A 19950-nucleotide genomic window follows, 5' to 3' on the forward strand; every position below is an offset into this window, starting at 1 on the left:
ACGAATGAGAGTGAGGTGGCAGTTTGTGCTTTGGTGGACGAAACGCGGGATCCGATTCTGCTTTAAATAATGCCTCTTTAAAATTTATTTATTTATTCTTATGGAATATATAAATTCCAAATTTATATTTTCTATAAATAAATAAATAAAATTGACATTTATAATTGAATTAAAGGGTGGGAGGCGGAGAAATTGACCTTTGACTAATAATTTTATAATTTTGGTATATATGAAAATAATTATTCATAATTTTATTTTCAACATTTTTAAGCACACACCATTATTGCCTAAAACCACTTTTAATGTGCTTAATCATTAATTAACTATTATTATTACTTTCCATTTAAAATTCCCATTTTTTTATTGGAATTATTTAAACCTAAATTCACCTAATTCCCTTATAAAAAATATTAATGTATTTTAGTTTATGATCTTAAAAAATATCATTTTAATTTTTATATTTATTTTAGTTTTAATAAATTTAAGTATGCTTACACGATGTTAAATCTCATTTTAATAAATTTATGAAATATATATATATTGAATTTAAATTCGAATTTGTCGACTACTAAACATAAATATATTTTTATTGAAAGATTTAAGGATTATTAATTTTAAGTATAGGAAAATGTTTAAATAATTAAACCACGTGGAGTGTTGATTTCTGATTTGACTGTACAGCATTGTTTCCTTTGTTCCTTTTGTTAAACTCCATGTGCTAGATCAAGCGACGTCGTATTAGTCAACAAAATAAGTGGATTTAATTTTTTTATTTAATTTTTTATTTTTCCGACATACATAATGAGGAAACACAAACGGTGTCGTTTACGGAGTTAATGCCGCCTATAATTGGCCAAAGCAGCCGTCGTGGTCGGCTGTCCGCATGAATTTAATTTTTGAAATTGATAGGTAAAAGCATAAATATGGGTTTTATTTTAATTTGAAAAATATTTTAATTAAACCCAAAATTTTTGTCTATAAAATGTATTAAAAAAATTATAATTTTTTATAACCAATTAAAGATATTAAGAATTATTAGATATATTTGTAATATTAATTAGATTTAAATTAATTTTTTTGTGAGGGCAAAAAGGGATAAGGATAATAATGAGAGGCAAAAAGTGGGTTTCTTTGAATAGAAAGCCCAACCTATTGCACAAAAATGGGATGAGAATTTATTGAATAGTACACTAAAAAATAAAAATAATTCATTAATTAATTAATTAATTTAAATATGTACCAAAATGCCCCATGTGTTGTGTTGCTTCAATTTAATTATTTTCCTCAACCTCCCAATAATTTTGTTTGTTTGTTTGTCTATCAATTAAATAAATAAATAAAACCAATTTTGTGGGATTTTTATTTGTTAATCGTCAACAATTATAAAAATATTGGGTTTTATATTATAAATATAATATAAAACCAAATATATTTTGGTTATTAAAAATAATAATTAAAAAAAGGACAGCAAATTAGCTGAAAAGGTTTATGCAGATGAGCTAGATTGATTGTGACAATATATGACATTTTTTGTTAGTGCATTGTGGTAGTTCAAAAGTAAAAGCAATAAATAAATAAATAAATATATAATATATTTATTTATTTATTTATATAATTTTAAAAATAAATAATAAATCACACCCTGAACATCGATTACCTCTCTAAATTTACAAAATCGTTAAAATTAATCTGTAACCTCGTGTAATTTTCGTTTCAAAAATTAAAATTATATATATTTTTTATTATTACAAAATTTATAATTTTAAATTCTTATATAATAATAAAATGGGTAAAATTGTAGTTTTTTACGGTAACCGTCATAATAGTTTCATATATGTGGTTTGTGCAATTTGCAATGAAATACTTAATGGTAAAAATTTTGTAATTGATCAAATGAAAAATTTTAAGATATAATTGTAACGGTCTAATTTACGAGTAGAGAAAGTTTAGCTGATTTTGACATATAGATTCAACGAAAAAGTCAAATATTTGATTCAGTTGACTCCGGAAAAAAAACACTCACAACTACCATTATATTGGAGAGACCACGACACGATACAAGACAAGGCAGCTGCAAAGCATACAAGGTTACAAACAACACTCACTTTCAAATGTTGTAGTGTTTATAATGGCCAATTATAGCCTTTGCCCTTTGTGCCTCTAGAGCCCCACAAACAAGCCATCCCATTTGGATGTAATGGAATTTTGTATATAAAAACGTCTTTTCGAGACATAACAGTACAAATAGGATTAAGCAGTCATCGACGCCGTGGCACATTTGATCTATTTTGATTGAGACTGGAATTTATAAAAGACATAGCATAAGTTAAACCGTCAAACAAATGAAAAAAATTAGGATGGAGTCTGTTTTAGTGAAGAGAGCTGTGAAATTACAGGAAGACGTGTTAAGCTAAAACGAGTATTTATTTTTTTCTCGATAATGTAGGGTTTGATTTGGTTCGGTTCGGTTTAATTCGGTTTATTCTTTTTCTAAATAAATGAGGTGAAAGAAACATGAAAGTACACAACAAAATGAGAAATTAAGGCGTAAATAAGGGGTTGGAAATGTCCCACATCGCCGCATTTATTGACAAACTTACGAGAGAGCCTTCTGAATTTTGACTATAAAAATCATTCAATGCTTCAACCAACCACATTTATGAAATCACTTCACCCTAAACCAATAATTTTTTTACCTTTTTACTTCCAAGATCAAATGGGGTAAAAACAATATTGTTTTAAATCCGACATTCTTCTGAAATTACTGCCTTGGATGTCGGCGGTGAATATTAACCGTGTCTGAGCCCAAAACTAGGCCCAAGGATTTAATGAAAGGCCCAATGGATCGTTGTAAATGAATCGAGTCCGGGAATTGTTTGGGCTGTCGAATGGGCCCAAGCTCAAAACAGATGAATCTTATTGGGCCCTAATGATGACCGTGAAATGGACTACCGCTAGCAAACTCTTATTGGGCCCTAATGTCCATCTTTTAAGTTCAACAAAACCCGATACATAACCGCTCAAGCCTATCGCCAGTAGATATTGTCCGTTTTGACCCGTTACATATCGTCCTTGAGTCTCGCGGTTTAAAAACGTGCATGCTAGGGAGAGGTTTCCACACCTTTAAAAGGATTGCTCTCCAACCGATGTGGAATCTGACAATCCACCTCTCTTAGGTCTCAACATCCTCGCTGACACACTATCCTATGTCTGACTCTCATACCATTTGTAACAGCTCAAGCTCACCGCTAGTAGATATTGTCCGCTTTAGCTTATTATGTATCGTCAACGAGCCTCACGATTTTAAAACACGTCTGCTATGAAAAGGTTTCCACACCCTTATAAGAAATTTTTTCAACCGATGTGGGATCTCACACGATAGCTATAAAGATCAAACAACGGAATAATTTATGAAGGAAATATATTTAACAAATCACTTTATAAAAAAGTGATATCTTTCCATATAAGATATAACCATATAATAAACAATGAAAGTTTAAATAATTAATCACTAGACGCATGTTATGCATCTTCCAGCAATCATTATCATATCCTAAAGCCATTCACTAATTTCCAAACCAAAACATTTTTAATTTCATCAAATTTAAATAAATATTACAATATTATTAATTTTTAATTTCGATCAATTATTTAATTTTTTAGTTAGATTCTAAAGAACAAAGAATGTTACTGTTTCGACTGTATTGTTTTACCTGATGTCACACAAATACGAACATTTTTTAAATTTTAAACTTCAAAATAAATAAATTAATATTGAAAAGTTGTATTTATAAGTGTAATTTTTTTTAAAATTAAAAAATAAACAAAAAATCACTGAATTTAAAACTATACTTTGATTTTTTTTTTTTTTTAATGGCGTGTTTGATGGAAATCCAGCTCATTTTTTTTGTGAGAATGCCACGTGTAAATTTGCCAGTTCACGAACATATATGTTCCAAACATCTTTGCTTTGTTATTTATTTATTTATTTACTATAATTTAATTCTCTGGATATAATATAATATATAATATTATTATGGAGCTAGCTGTTTCCTCGTCTCTCACGCTGTCCCCAACCTCCGATTATGACCCTTCTTCACAAAGCTTCTATCTATCTTACCAAACCAAACTAAAAAATATTTATAAAATTAAATTAATAAAAATAATCATTAATTTAACATAAAAATCTTTATTTAAAAAATATTTTTTAAACGGTAACAGTTTTAATGGTACATGTATAATTAAATTTAACTGTTAATATCTGATTCCGAAAGAATTTTATTGCCTTAACGTTCGACTCTTGTTAGTAATATTTGCACAGATACTATACTACTCGATTCGAGATACTTCAAACCCTAAATTACAACTTTAACAGGGCGGGAGACGAGGTTTGATTACACACGCTCGTTGAGGAATGATTCTTTTTTAAACCTACGAAAGGATGCTTCTCTGCTTTTTATAAGAGAGCACGTGCCAGAGTTTCATTACCAACCCTGTTAATTCGTACCCAAACACAAACCCAGTCCCATAAATATGAGTAAGCTAGTTCGAGAAGGCTTGTATTAAGTTAGAAACAGTAACATCTCAAGTATATTGTTGGCAGATATTGTTCAATTTAGTCGGTTATATATTGTTATCAAGTCTCACAAATTTAAAATACGTCTGTTCCAAAGTAACTGTAAATTAAAAAATTTAAAAGAATAAAAATCTTAATTTTTTTTTTTTTATTGGGGATTTTAATGGTAAGACAGAGAAGCAATTGTCTCACTCACCTGTCATCTTCTATTACATCACCCACCAACCCACTTCTTCCACCTCCCCATCCAGCAAATTAGAGTTTGCACCTGTCGGATTTTCTCTCTCCTTTCTCTCAACCTATCAAAATTATAACAGCCATCACCAACGGCTTCAACCCCCTGCCAGTGGCATCATTTTTCTTAGCTACTTTCTTCTTCTTCATCCAATCCAACCCCAAAAATGCTGCTCGGTCGAAGAACGTATTCAAACCCGAGAGCTTTTTAGAGCCTTTCGATACATATCTATATCTATATCTATATCTATATTTCATGCAGAAGAAGCCTCGTGTTATCGACCATGTCGTACCCACATTACCGATCCCAATTCGGAGATACCACTTTCACTAAAGTGTTCGTCGGTGGGCTAGCTTGGGAGACGCCCACCGACGAAATGAGGAGATATTTTGAGCAATTTGGCGACATTCTTGAAGCTGTGATTATCACCGATAAGAACACCTCCAAATCTAAAGGATACGGCTTTGTAAGTTAGCCTCGTAATTATTTAAGTTTTTGAGTTTCGGGGTGATTTATATCATTATTCAGGTAACGTTTCGAGACGCTGAATCTGCGAGAAGAGCTTGTGCTAATCCAAACCCGATGATCGATGGGAGACGAGCTAATTGTAACATTGCTGCAATGGGTCGGCCTCGGCCTTCGCCTCCACGAGGTCGGTATTATAGTTTATCTCTATCGTTTTTACCACGATTGTTGTTTATTCAAAATTTTGTTTTGGTATTCAGGACGAGGGCAGGGTGGCGTAAACCCCTATCAAGGAAGTACAATGCAGGCAGCACCATCTTATAGCGGAGTCCCGCCGCCGTTAAACCAGCCACCGCTTCCTCCGCTGCCCCCTGTCGTTTATTCACCATACGGGTCAGTCAAGTTATTCTCGAATTAGAAAGTTGGGTAGAAATCGTAAGGATTAAATTGAAATCAAGGATTAAACTAAATCAAATATGCGATTATTGATTAGATAAACAAAAGATTAAACGGGTTTAGAAATTGGGTATGAACAGAAATATATGGACCCACTGTTTGCTTGTCTTTGAAGTGTCAACCTCTGCGTATCTCTATGATAGTATGATATTGTTCACTTAAAAAAAAACGCTCGAAATATACTCAATTATAAGTTACTTATCGCTCGATTTTCTACGTGGGTCTAGATTGATCTACGGTTTCATTTGGAAAGAAAGAAAGGGTGGTCACAATGGGTCAAAACCATTTATGTGATATCCCACAACGAAAGAAATCTGTCACTAGCAGACGTGTTTTAAAAACTTTTTTAAAGGGTGTGAAAATATTTGGTAACGGTGGGCTTAGGCAGCGAGGTCAGCCCCACCGACCAATGGACAAACCCAAAACCAATACAACTGTAACACCAATCAATGTGTTTACAACTGTCCCAAAAACAAAACTGAGTCCCATTTGAGCTAAGGTTCTTCATAAAAAGAATAGAGATTTTCCACTAAGCAATTAATTCCCACCCCAACCCACTTGGTTCTTTTTTCTTGGCTTTGCAGATACCCAACATACACTCCTGATTATGGCTACCACCACCAGCACTACCAGCACCACCAAGTGAGCCAGCCTCCATTTCTCTTAAAATTATGCATTATTTTTCATTGCGGCATTTACTCAAACACTTGGCGTGCATGCGCGTCAAAAGTCACCATAAACCCTAACTAACTTATAAAAAGCATTGAATTTTAGCAACCACTGTACAACCCATATTTCTATGGCTATTCATTACAATCCCCCAGAGGAGCATTTCCCAGTCCTTCGCAGTCGCATCAGCCCCGTGTACCAGTTCCTCCTTATGTGTACTATCCTCCTCCCGCCGCCGCCGCTCAGTTTGAAGGCTCCTTCAGCTATCCTCCTCCTCCTCCTCTGATACGACACCGTTTTGCCTCCACAGGTACGAATTTCTATCTCTTTTTATAATTTTTGGAATTATATATGAACAATAAGAAAGACATCTGACAGGAACAGACAAACAGATAAATAGATTATTATTATTATTATTATTAATATAAGGTAAAAAAATTAAAAAAAAAAAAAAAAAATGGGGGCCATGTGGGTAAAGAGCTAAAGCCATGTGAGTGAGCTGTCTGGGCCAATGCAATTGTTGAAAGGAAATTGATGACAGAGTAGCATTTCATTATATAGACAGCTACTGCATTCCCCATGTGTGGTTCAGTTTCCAACCTATTACTATTTGTTAGATTGAATGGCACGATGACTTATATGGGTCACGACCTCATGTATTTATAGATGCGTATAATGAAGATTACATTCCAAATCTATGATTTGGTAACAAACCATAAAATCATAGATTTGGTAACAAACCCTTCAAATCATAAACTAGTAAATCTTAGACTATTTTAGTATATACAGTTATGATCTATTTTAGGTTTAACACCCCCCCTCAATCTGGACGATGTACTACTAAGTTCAGATTGCGCCTAAAATAGCTAAAAGAAGGAGCTGGCAGTGGCTTTGTCATGATATCGGCGAGCTGATCCTTGGAAGATATGAGTCGAACATCAAGCTGACGAGTCGATACTCGTTCACGAACGAAGTGATAATCAACCTCAACATGCTTCGTCCGTCGATGAAAGATTGGATTGGCGGATAGGTAGGTGGCACCAATGTTGTCACACCATAGGCTAGGCGCTCGCGCTTGCGAGATCCCGAGCTCACGCAAGAGAACTTGGATCCAAATTAATTCGGCAGTGGCATCAGCAACCGCCTTATATTCGGCTTCCGTACTAGAACGAGAAACTGTCGATTGTTTCCTCGAACTCCAAGAGATAAGATTGCCACCAAAGAAGATCACATAGCCTCCAGTGCTTCGACGATCATCAGGATTCCCAGCCCAATCAGCATCTGAAAAGGCACTCAACAAATCAGTGCTGGACTTTGTAAGACACAAACCCATATCAATAGTGTCATGTAGATAACGGAGAATTCGTTTGACTGCCGCCCAATGTATAGAAGTCGGAGAGGACATGAACTGACACACTCTGTTGACACAGAAGGATATATCAGGACGTGTCAGAGACAAATATTGGAGAGCACCAACGACACTTCGATAGCGAGTAGTATCCTCAGGTGAGAGCTTTTCACCACCATTCAATAACAACTTCTCACTGGGAAGCATAGGTGTGGGCACACCTTTGGAGGTGAGCATATTGGTTCTGGCTAATAAATCTCGAATGTATTTATGTTGTGTCAGAATAAGTCCACTAGAAGTATGGCGGACCTCAATCCCAAGAAAATAACTCAAAATACCAAGATCCTTGACGGCAAAATCATCCTGAAGCTGTGTAAGAAGTTTCTCAGTAGCCGTAGAAGATGAGCTGATGATAATAATATCATCAACGTAGATGAGAATATACATCTGAATGCCCGTTTTGTTAAAAATAAAAAGAGAGACATCAGCCTTTGAAGGTGTAAAATCCAGCTGTAATAGTTTGGAGCTAAGGCGAGAAAACCAGGCACGCGGAGCTTGTTTAAGGCCATAAAGCGACTTATCCAGCTTGCAGAGATAACCAGGGTGTTGAGAATCCACAAATCCAGGGGGCTGCTTCATATAAACATCTTCATTAAGAAGGCCATGAAGAAAAGCATTTTGAATATCAATCTGCCGAATAGCCCAACCACGAGAAATAGCAAGAGATAATAAGAGCCGAATGGTAGTGGGCTTAACAACTGGACTAAAGGTATCATCATAATCGACGCCATACTGCTGTTTAAAACCTTTAGCAACCAGGCGTGCTTTGTAGCGATCAATAGAGCCATCTGGCTTTTGTTTGAGTTTGAAAACCCATTTGCAATCAATAACGTTAAGACCAGCACGAGGAGGAACTAAGTGCCATGTCTTATTTTTTTGAAGTGCCTGAAATTCATCATTCATTGCCTGACGCCAGAGGGGATGCTCCATAGCAGTAATATGTGAAGTAGGTTCAGAGGCAGAAGACCGAGCTACAAGATATGTTACTGTTCCATCTGTACGCACCTTGGGTTTCTTGATATTGTGCTTCAATCGAGTACCATACGGATGAGTAGTAGGTGCAGAATCCACATTTGAGGGGACGGCCGTATCAGCCGTTGCGAGGGGAGCAACCGATGCTACAGCAGTTGGTTGACCAACGGCCGAGGATTCGACCGGGCATTGCGCAATATCATCTGCTGGCGGAGAAGCCGATGCCTCAATCATTGGCGGAACAACCAACGCCGATTCGAATGGCAGCGACGCGGAGGATTGTTGCGGCAATTCCGAAGCTGATGTAGACACCAAATTTTCTGCATCCAAAGAGTTAGTAGGCCCAGACATATGCATGTGATCATTCTCCAAATTAGTACTGCTATTACCCAAATGCAAGGTGCACAAATCAGGGGCATTATGCGTCGACTGCATGATTGGGGAAGAATTAGGTGAGGCTCTCTTGAATGGAAAAACATTTTCATCAAATATGACATCTCTAGACATATAGACACGACCAGAATCGGTGTCAAGACACTTATACCCTTTATGTGAAGAACTGTAGCCTAGAAAGACACATTCCTTTGATCGAAAAGAGAGCTTTTGTTTGTTATAAGGACGAAGATGAGGCCAACAAGCACACCCAAAAATTTTTAATAAGGAGTAATTTGGTGGGGTATGAAAAAGAAGCTCTAAGGGGCATTTTTTATCGATGACACGAGTAGGAAGACGATTGATGAGATATGTGGCTGTAAGAAACGCGTCGTCCCAAAATTTAATAGGTACATGAGCATGAGCTAGAAGGGCTAGGCCAGTTTCAACAATATGACGATGCTTGCGTTCAGCAGACCCATTTTGTTGATGTGTGTGAGGGCACGAAACACGATGACCAATTCCAAGGGAACGAAAAAATGTGTTATGAATTTTCTGATATTCCCCACCCCAATCAGATTGAACCCACTTGATTTTAGTATCTAGGAGGCGCTCAACATGAGCTTGGAATTGCAAAAATATACGAGGAGCTTCTGTACGATCATGCATCAAATAGATCCACGAAAATTTACTGAAATCATCAATGAAACTAATATAATATTTAAAACCCCCAACAGATGGAGGTGCAGGGCCCCAAACATCCGAAAAAATAAGTTCCAAAGGTGACGAAGACCTATGGGAAAAACTAGTATATGGTAATCGATGACTCTTTGCTAACTGACACGCATTACAAACTGACAAAGATGACTCACTAGCACACGAAATATTATTTAGACGCAAAATGGATTTTATTACTTGAGATGAAGGATGTCCAAGACGAGCATGCCATTGGGCGTGAGTAGTAGATCTGCTCACCAAGGCGTGCTTGAGATTATCGACATCGGATGGCTTAATAGGATAAAGACCAGATTCACACCTCCCATTTAGGAGACTTTTCCTCGACTGTCGATCCTTTATAGAAAAATGCCAAGGATGGAATTCAAAAAATACGTCATTATCACGAGAAAATTTATGAACAGAAAGAAGATGTTTGGAAATTTCAGGCACATGCAAAATATTACGCAACGCAAGAGGACGAGTAGCAGTATTAATTAGAGAATGACCAGTATGCAAAACACGCAAACCTGCTCCATTGCCGACTTGAACTTGTTCACCTCCATGATAACGTTCACGCACAGCGAGACGATCCAGGTCACTGGTGATATGGTCCGTAGCGCCTGTGTCGCTGTACCAATTTGGGTCAATCTTGTAAGAGGAAGTAGCCGCCAGTGCCGTAGGAGGAGCAGAAGAAGGTTCATCTTGATAGGACTCATCCATCCTATGCCAGCAGCGGATAGCAGTATGCCCCACTTTGCCGCAGATCTGGCAGGAAGGACGAGCAGAAGGGCCACGACGATCACCAGCAGGACGAGAGGGTGCATAACCTTGAGAACGACCACGACCGCGATCCCTACGCCCACGATTCTTCTGCTGACCACCACGACTAGCATAATTGGCAGAAGATCCAAGATTTAACTGAAGTTCAGCCTGGTGTTGTAGTTGGCGAGCTTCATACGTCATTAGATGTGCAAACACATCATCAAGGGTGAGGGCTTCACTCTTGGTAGTCATTGAGGTGACGAAGGGATCATAGTCAGGGCCAAGACCAGCGAGAAGATACGCGATCACATCATCATCCTGCAAGGCAGAGCCGGCGGCGGCCAGCTCGGTGGCTAGCCCTTTGATCTTGCAAAAATAATTTGCAGCAGATTGATCTCGTTTCTTGGACGTGGCAAGCTCAACACGAATCTGAGTAGTGCGAGCACGAGTTGACGATGAAAACATCCGCTGCAGGGTATCCCACGCCTCCTTGGACGTAGTAGCGGCAACCACATCATGAAGAATCTCCTCAGACATGGAGGAGAGAAGGCCGCTAAGGACTTGTTGATCCTGATCATACCACTGATTATAGGCCGGATTAGAGACCAGCTCAGCACCAGCAGCAGTTGAGGAAGGGATCAGCTTGGCAGGTGCAACATTGGTGCCATCGAGGTAGCCCATAAGCTTCGTACTCCGTAGGTAGGGGAGGAGCTGGGCACGCCATATGATGAAGTTGTTTTTGGTTAGACGAATTGTGACAACATGGTGTAGAGGGATTGGATATTGTTTAAGGCCAAAAGTCGCCATGGTAGTTGAGACGGTGTTGGAGATGGTGGATGGAGAGGAGGAAGAAGACATGGCGAGGAGTTTAAAAAATAAACCTTGGCTCTGATACCATGTTAGATTGAATGGCACGATGACCTATATGGGTCACGACCTCATGTATTTATAGATGCGTATAATGAAGATTACATTCCAAATCTATGATTTGGTAACAAACCATAAAATCATAGATTTGGTAACAAACCCTTCAAATCATAAACTAGTAAATCTTAGACTATTTTAGTATATACAGTTATGATCTATTTTAGGTTTAACACTATTATCAACCTCTTTCTCCCGGTATCCCCCTTTCGATGTGATTGATAGTTTTGTATTTAGATCAGTCTTAGAGGTCACCCGACACGACCCCTCTTAGCCAATGTTCGAATTGGCTGATGATAAACTTACACGATATCTATGTCATGAATGTAAGCGTAAGATTTCGCTGAAACACTCTCTCTAGTAGATGTGTTTTAAAAATCGTGAGACTGACGGTCATACGATATTTGCTAACAGTAGGCTTGAGCTGTTACAAATAGTATCAGGGTCAGACACCGATCAGTGTGTCAGCGAGAACGCTGGCCCCTAAGAAAGTGGATTGTGAGATCCCATATCAGTTGACGACTATACATTCAGGCTTAAATGAACAATATCTGCTAATGATGAGATAGAGCTATTACAGTAAAGTTCGGTAAAAATAAAATTTTATTATTGATTATTATTTCGGTAGCTGTGTCCAGTTGTCTTTCAAAATGGACCACTTCCAAATTCCATCCTACCAACCTTTTCGTTTTGGGTTTGATTAAGAGATACACGAATTGGGTTGTAAAAAATTTTAAGAATCTCATCTACGCGCGTATACGGGTTTATAGTTGGAATTTTTCCGACTAACTCGATATTTGAGATTAGTTGGTCAGCTGATCTCGACCTGACATAGTTCACAACCCAATAAAAAACACCCAACTTTCTATTTTAGTTGGTCGGGTTGATCTAACAAAAAAAAAACTCCGACCCACGAACTAAACCTACAAAAACATTACCTAACCCTTAATTTTTATAGTTTTAGTTGAGTACTTCAAGTTGTTCGAGTTTTATCGTTAATAAATTACAATAATTAAATTACGTTAATATTAATATGTATTAATGATGGGTTTCAGATTCACAGACATCTCAGCAAACTCCTCCAGAAGCTGAAGCTGTTACCTCTGAAACGTCAACCACCTGAGAGAAAAATTCATAAAAACCAAACCAAACCAAACCGAACCGAACCGAATTATTGGTTCAATTTCTCATGAAAAAAAAACCCAAAAAAAGAAGAAAAAAAAGGTGGAGATAGAAAATTGTATAAAGTTGACTACTTGATCGATTTGACCGTCTTTTTCACCCATTTTTTCCACTTTTTTTTTTTTTAAATTATTATTATTTATTCCATATTAATTTTGATGGATTTTTTCATCCGCTTAATTGTACTCGAGTTAGGATTTTAATTTTTATTATAATTTAACGTGTCAGAGTGGAGATTTGAACATTTAATTTTTTAGTCGAATATATATGTTAAAATTATTAAATAATTCAGAGATTTTTAATAGAGTATTAATTTTTTTATTTAATTAAAAAATATTATAAAATGTCTTTAATTTTATAGGAAAATTATTAATGGCATATATTGATATAATATATCAAGAGTGAGTTAAAAGCTGTTTGGAATGCATAATGAGGGGTAAAAGCGTCAATATACTTTATCAATGCATGAGCAGCCCATGTTGGGACTCTTTCCCTTAAGGCCCAAGCCCAACTATTTTTAATTAAAAACAAATATGAAAAAGAATAAAAGTTTCAAAAATAAACTAATTTTAAAAACGTTTAAAAAAAATACGCGCGAGTTAACAAAATTTTTATGGTTACTTTTAATTTTTTTGAAAAAAAAAATAAAAAACAACCTTGTCACCCGTGCAAGGTTTTAAATATATGTATGAACTTTTAAAAATAACATTAAAAAAATTAAAAAATTAAGAGATGATATATGGAGTGTCAATATTTGTGATTAATTTCGTAGTATGTAATAAATATTAAAGTTTGTAAAAGTAGAACGAGAATTGGAGATATAGATTTAAATAAACAACAGGGCCGGGAAGGTTGGTTGGAGGTAAGGGTAGACGGGGAATATAATCTTAAATCTCGTATGGCTATTAGAGAAAATTCTATAGGTTCTTTCCCTAGTTTATTGGTCTCTATTGATCCTCCACGATCAGACGAGCATCTCTAGCTGATCAAATGAGCATCTCTAGCTGGTATTGGTCGGTATGTATCCATATTTGGATCAAGGAGATTGAAGAAGCACTTCATGGATCAAATTATTGAGATTCCGGAAAGACGAACCGGTGTCGGGTGTCGCCGCCTCCGCCACGAGTTTCTTCCATTCCCCAGCTCTCTTCCTCATTTCTTTCCCTCCATGTCCCTCCATCAACTCCTTCACTTGCTCTTGAATATCTTCTCGTTTAACATTGGTGTCAATCTCCATTCCGATTCCCCACTCCGTGCAGCAATACCTGCAATTCGTTTGCTGCTCGGCGAAGAACGGCCAGCAAAGCATCGGAACTCCGCTTACTATGCTTTCCAACGTCGAATTCCATCCACTGTGCGTTAGAAACCCGCCGACCGCCGGGTGGTTTAGCACCTCCTCTTGTGGACACCAGTTCGTCAACATCCCTCTTTCCTTAGTCGCCTCCACGAACTCCGGTGGTAGCACCGCCGTCTCTCCCGCCACCAGATCCGGCCTAATGATCCATAAAAACATTTGCTCGCTGTTTGCCAGCCCCCAAGCGAATTCTTTCAGCTGATCTTCCGTCATCACCGTGATGCTGCCTGTTCCCAATGTAAACAAATTATTTCCCGGCGCTCGAGAATGTCCTCCGAATTGGCGTACAAAGTCGAAAGTGAACAATTTTATGCTATTATGGAGGTTCGTGATTTCTAACATGGTATCAGAGTCATACCCTTAATTTAGCCACGTCAATAGAATCCTCAAATGTTGAACAAATTATGTACTTTGTTCGAGAACTTCAGAGAAGGAGTCAAGCCTCGATTAAGTGAAGACTGTTCGAGGGCTCTATAAATCTCAGTGGAGGCTCTATAGTGTACTTTGGAACAAAGGGTGAAATTTGTTCGAGCACTCCAGAGAAGGAGTCGAGGCTCGATTAAGGGAAGATTGTTCGAGGGCTCCATAGACCTCAGGAGAGGCTATATAGTGTACTTTGGAACAAATGATGTAATTTGTTCAAAGACTCCAGAGAAAAAGTCGAGCCTCGATTAAGTGAAGACTGTTTCAGGGCTCCATAGATCTCGGAGGAGGCTCTATAGTATACTTTGGAACAAATGGTGCAATTTGTTTAAGCAATCCAGAGAAGGAGTCTGAGCCTCAATTAAAAGGAGACTGTTCAAGGGTTTATAGGTCTCAGGAGAGGCTCTATAGTGTACTTTGTTTGAAAGGAGGATTGTTGGGAAAGGTCTTTTGGAGAAACAAAAAAACAAAGTCTAAAGTGGACAATATCATACCATTGTGGAGGTTCGTGATTTGTAACAGAATAATATCAGTCTTAAATTGAATGGGTTAAGAGATGGTACCGAAATTGACATAAACAACCGAGTTGGGCGACTTCTGATCGAGCCATTCAAGGCAGGCTCGGTCCTCCTTCCACAAGTTGGAGCCAAGGGACATCAAATCGGAACGGGAATCAGGAACCAGGTGTTGCAGGAGCAGCTGAAGAGGGCCGATGGAGAAGACCGGCGGCATGAGAGAGGAGATGGCGTTCAGAGCTGGTTGTTCCAGTGAAGCCATTGTGTTCAAAACAATGGCGGAAGCTCTTTCAGCTCTTTTTGTTTCAGATATTAAGAAATCAACCATTCCATCTTCTGGGTCAGTTGTTCTTACGAAACTTGGCATATCCCTCAAACGAATGCCTCCCATTCCTGGAATCCAATCTATTTGCGTCTCCAAATAGCCGTTGCTAAAATCCTTTTCATCTGCACCAAACACAAACGAGTTCAAATCTCGACTCGTTTTTTAGCTACGATAACTAGAAATGCTCCTTTAATCTATGGAGATGAGAATTCCCGTGAATTCCCGTGTTAAACGGAGAAATAATGATGGAATGGTGAGAGATTTTTTCTCGCTAGCTAAATAAGCTGGGAGGGGGACGGGAATATATTTTCGTCCCTCACTCTGTCTAAATCTCAAATGACAAAATTGGAGAGGGAACGAAAGTCTTTATAACAGTGTGGAAATCTCTCCCCAACAAGGTTTTAAAATCTTAAGACTAATGATGATAAGGCCAAAGCAGACAATATCTGCTAGTTGTAGGTTTGAGCTGTTACAAACGGTATCAGAGATTCAGAGCCAGGCATCAGGCGGTGTGCTAGTGAGAACGTTGGTCCCCGATTATAGAGGACGCTGAGCCCCGATTGGAGTGGATTGTCAAACCGCACAACGATTGTAGACGGGAATAAAACATTTTTATCCGGGTGTAGAACTTCTTACTTACAAACAGTTTTCAAAATGGTAAGGTCAAGTACAAAATGAAAAGTCCAAAAAAGATAATATCAACTAGCCATAAGCTTAGAGATACTGCCATAAGCCTGTCTCATGGGTTGAATCTAAGACTTAAATTTTTTTTATTTATTTAGTAAATAAATATATTTTTTAAATAGAAATGTGAGATTATATTATATATTTTTAATAAAACTTATTAGAATTATTACTATTTTTAAAATTTTAATAAAAATTATATTAAAAATGAATTTTTTTATTAAAAATAAAAAAAGTGTAAGAGGATAAGAATTGAAATCGATTAATTTTTTTATTTTTAGAAATTAAATTTATTATTTTTCAATTCATCAGATTATTATTATTTAATTAAAAGATTAAGGCGAGAGCGTTGAATAATTAAAGTCAAACCTTTCAACGGAGTATAGCCACGGTCAACAAGTTGTCGATAGTGCATGTAAGCCAAGAACCCACAAGCACTAGTAGTCCAAAACAGAACTTCCGGAACTCCAAGCTCCTCCGCCGCATCAACCGTGAAGCTCATAACGCCGTCCGACACAATACAGCTCACCGACGGAACATCAGGAGTAGAATTAACCTTACGCAGAAGTTCCTTAAAAGGCTGCAAACACAGACGCCGTGTGGATTGACACAACGACGGAATATCCTGAGTAGCATCGACATCGGTCGGCGGTAGACCGTCAGGGATCGACTCGAATCGAAACGACGAAAGCCCGTTGAGAGCCGTAGGGCCTCGAGACTTAAGGAGACGACGGTGGTTGAAATCGGTGTTGACGAAGGTGATATGGAAGCCATGGTAATGGAGAAGCTTGGCTAGCTTCAACATGGGCGTGATATGGCCTTGTGCTGGATAGGGTATGCACACGGCATGGGGCTTGTCGGAGTTGGAAATGGTACCCATTGGGAGAGCTTTCTTGAGTGGTGTGGATAAAATGGGAGACTTTGAAGTGCTTTTATAGAGCTTATGGGCTGATTTTGGCCTAGTTGAATTTTGGTCAAATATTTATGGCTCAAAAGAGAGAAATTGACAGCTATAAACTCGGAATCCTTTCTTTTGTGTATGGACATAACTTTATTTGTGGAGGTTAGGTGGACAGAGATGGGTGGAGAAATTATTGGACGAGACCATCCGGTTCGGTTCGATGTACAAGAGATAAACGATGAACCCATTTAAAATTTTGTATAGGAATGAACGTGTAATTTTTTTTTTTTAATGAGGTGTTAGGTGGCCGATAATGAATTAGTGGTCCACTTATTTATCTGATAGCTTAAAATATTTTTTTAAAACACTGATAAAATGACTCGTGTCGTTAAAACATGATCGAGAAATGCTATAACCTTGAACGTTGAAGGAAAAACTAAAAGTGACACTTCATTTCTTGAAACCCAGATCAAATTCGAGGGAATGATGAAGTTTCGTTTCCCAGCTTTTTTTATTTATTTATTTATTTATTTATTTATTTGGGTGTGGGTAATATAAGTCCTTACACATTTGTCTATATTACAAAGTCTGTCTCGAATTAATGCTCAAATAGTTACTCCTCGATGAATTTTTTTTTATCTACCCACTTGAGTAAATTTTAGGTACAAGCATCCTTTGTGGAAAGTTGTTTGATATTTTCCTAAGAGTATAACATAGGTTACCTGAGGTCCCGAGTATTGTAGCGTGTGATATTCATACAGTTTCTCGAGGCACTTTCTCTGGCCTAATTATTATCATGAAAACGTCACGACACTATACACCGTTTAACTGATAACCATCTTTTAGCTAACTTATCCTTCACGGTTGTCCAGGACCTACAGAAGTAGCATAAGAATATTTGGTATGCAGTTACTAAACCATATAAAACAAAAACAGTAACTAAAATTAAGCAGCCTTTATGAGATATGAATGACACAAATAATAACACAAATTTAGAATATATTTAAACAAGACATGTGACCACGTGTCGCCTAGTTATTGGATGATCCAATAAAATTTAAATACAGTTTTTTTTTTTAATTATAATACTGAAATAGAGTGCTTACCAAAAACTTTCTAACTGGTTTTAAATAACTTACTAAAATATATTTTTTATGATAATTATTTATCATAAAATCCACGTGTTTTGGAAAGTGGTGTTTTTTCTTGCTTTTAATTAAAATTCATAAAAATATATTATAGTGTCGGATGACATTTAGCATCAATCAAATACTCGTGAGCCCACTTATTATAGTCCATATTTAAAAAAAAAAAAAAAAACATTTTTATATAATTTTATAAATAAAAAAAAATCCTTATTTTCATTTTAAAATTCGAATAATTTTGTGAAAAAATAGCCCTTTATTTAATAAACAATAAATAAAAACTAAACCGCTATCTTAAAATATGATTTAATTATAAAAAAAATAATTAATTAGTTTTTCTCCGTTAAAAATATAAATTTAATTAATTGGACGATATTTAAGTAATTTTAATAAGAATAATAAATATTTATTCATTAAATTATATTTAAATTCATATGGTTAGTAACTATAGTTTAAGTGAAATTAATACTTCTTAATTTAATTATTATTATTTTAATTGATATCGAATTAATATTTTAACTATACTTACAATATGGTTTAAACTTTGCCATAAATTAAGCTTTAATTTAATATTTATTATTTGAAGACATAACGCCACGACATTTTTTTTTAATTTATAGAAAATATGGATATTTAAGGATTTTAGTTAAATAATTAATTATAAATTGAGTTCATAAGCAATGACTTCATTCCTGTGACAACCGACTTCAATATAATAAGGTTTTATTGGGATTCTCTTTTCAAGGGAAATAATTTATTATTATTTTACTTTTTTTTTTTTGCATAATTTAATATTATAAATTTTCTAACTCAATAATGTAATAAATTATTTGGAGTTGGATTAATTTTTAAATTAAAATTATTCAACTAACTCACGATTTATTAAAAATAAAAAATAATTTTTTGTTATAAATTTAAATGAATTAAGTTTAAAAGTGCAAATGCATTTTTTTTTAATTTTAAAAATGATCATATTCATATTTATAAATGTTAAATTTATAAATAATAACTTATAGGGACATCTGTCGTTTTATCCAAATTCAAATGGCCTGGTCAAGGCGTTGACTGCTTCATTTAAATTGAATAAAATTTTATTTTTATTTTGTTGAATTTTGGCGCGTCTTTTACGTGTCCGGTTTTTATTGGGTATTGTGACGGTGACTCAGTTATTAAGAAACACGCCGGTTATTATAATATATATTTCGTCATATTGTCGTTTATTCAACCTGGCAAACTAACGCCGTTGAAAACGGGAGAGGGCTGATTATTATTATTATTTTTAATTATTTAAAATCAACTTTGACAGCGCAAAAATTAAAATTAAAATAGTAAAATCAAATATTTAATCGATTATAATGTAATTTTAAAAATGAAAAAAAATAATTTTAATTATTTCAAAATTTTTAATATCGTTCTTCTTAAGTAATATAATATGTGGAATAAGCAATATATAAGAAGTAAAGCAAAAATCATAAAAATTAATTAATTAAATATACAGTTTTGGAGAATAATATAAATATCTAAAAAACGACGTCGTTGAATTGGATTGGAAGGATTATGGAAGGCGTCGTGTTTGAATTTGAATTTCATAGCAGATGATGCGTGTGGGATCGAAACTCAAATTGTTTTTTCTCCTCAAAATTGTCGACTATATTTGTCGATTTCTCTCTCTCTCTCTTTATTTTTAAAAAAATTAATAATAAATAAATAAATAATACTTACTCTTCCAAATATATGGAATTCTTCCCCGCTACTTGGGAAGAATAAGAAAATAAAATTAATTTTTAATGGGTACGTCCTTTTCTCGGGTATTCAGACACTAAAAGTCTTTTCACTACCATTCTATATTTTAGCAAACGCCCAGT

At 35.9% G+C, this 19950-nt stretch overlaps 2 protein-coding genes and 1 non-coding gene across 3 annotated transcripts; 1 reads left to right on the top strand and 2 right to left on the bottom strand.

The window, feature by feature from the left end:
* Positions 1-4808: 4808 nt before the first annotated feature.
* On the top strand, positions 4809-13022 carry LOC111796573 (uncharacterized). Its single transcript, XM_023679248.2, has 6 exons — positions 4809-5277; positions 5340-5463; positions 5537-5669; positions 6317-6374; positions 6507-6711; positions 12612-13022. The coding sequence occupies exons 1-6, from the start codon at positions 5095-5097 to the stop codon at positions 12677-12679; spliced, it is 771 nt and encodes a 256-aa protein (XP_023535016.2). The 5' UTR covers positions 4809-5094; the 3' UTR covers positions 12680-13022.
* On the bottom strand, positions 10820-10959 carry LOC147792163 (small nucleolar RNA Z247). Its single transcript, XR_015421556.1, has one exon. It is a non-coding gene; the product is annotated as a small nucleolar RNA Z247 (small nucleolar RNA).
* A 456-nt stretch (positions 13023-13478) lies between the features above and the next one.
* On the bottom strand, positions 13479-16963 carry LOC111796572 (7-deoxyloganetin glucosyltransferase). The gene is made up of 3 exons (XM_023679247.2): positions 16409-16963; positions 15079-15477; positions 13479-14319 (listed from the first exon to the last, which is right to left on the bottom strand). Exons 1-3 carry the CDS (start codon positions 16917-16919, stop codon positions 13775-13777), a joined length of 1455 nt encoding a protein of 484 aa, XP_023535015.2. The 5' UTR covers positions 16920-16963; the 3' UTR covers positions 13479-13774.
* Between the last annotated feature and the right edge of the window lie 2987 nt (positions 16964-19950).

This window comes from Cucurbita pepo, chromosome 6 (genome assembly GCF_057944985.1).
Source record: "Cucurbita pepo subsp. pepo isolate OVF chromosome 6, ASM5794498v1, whole genome shotgun sequence".
Taxonomy (NCBI): Eukaryota; Viridiplantae; Streptophyta; class Magnoliopsida; order Cucurbitales; family Cucurbitaceae; genus Cucurbita; species Cucurbita pepo.

What these genes read in the sequence shown, in the direction of transcription:
- LOC111796573 (XM_023679248.2), top strand. Translation starts at nt 5,095, where the DNA reads ATGTCGTACCCACATTACCGATCCCAATTCGGAGATACCACTTTCACT. An exon ending in AATCTAAAGGATACGGCTTT is followed by an intron (nt 5,278 to 5,339) that starts GTAAGTTAGCCT and finishes ATCATTATTCAG; the next exon opens with GTAACGTTTCGAGACGCTGA. An exon ending in ACACCGTTTTGCCTCCACAG is followed by an intron (nt 6,712 to 12,611) that starts GTACGAATTTCT and finishes GATGGGTTTCAG; the next exon opens with ATTCACAGACATCTCAGCAA.
- LOC111796572 (XM_023679247.2), bottom strand. Translation starts at nt 16,919, where the DNA reads ATGGGTACCATTTCCAACTCCGACAAGCCCCATGCCGTGTGCATACCC. An exon ending in TGGCTATACTCCGTTGAAAG is followed by an intron (nt 15,478 to 16,408) that starts GTTTGACTTTAA and finishes TGTTTGGTGCAG; the next exon opens with ATGAAAAGGATTTTAGCAAC. An exon ending in GGTTGTTTATGTCAATTTCG is followed by an intron (nt 14,320 to 15,078) that starts GTACCATCTCTT and finishes CATTGGGAACAG; the next exon opens with GCAGCATCACGGTGATGACG.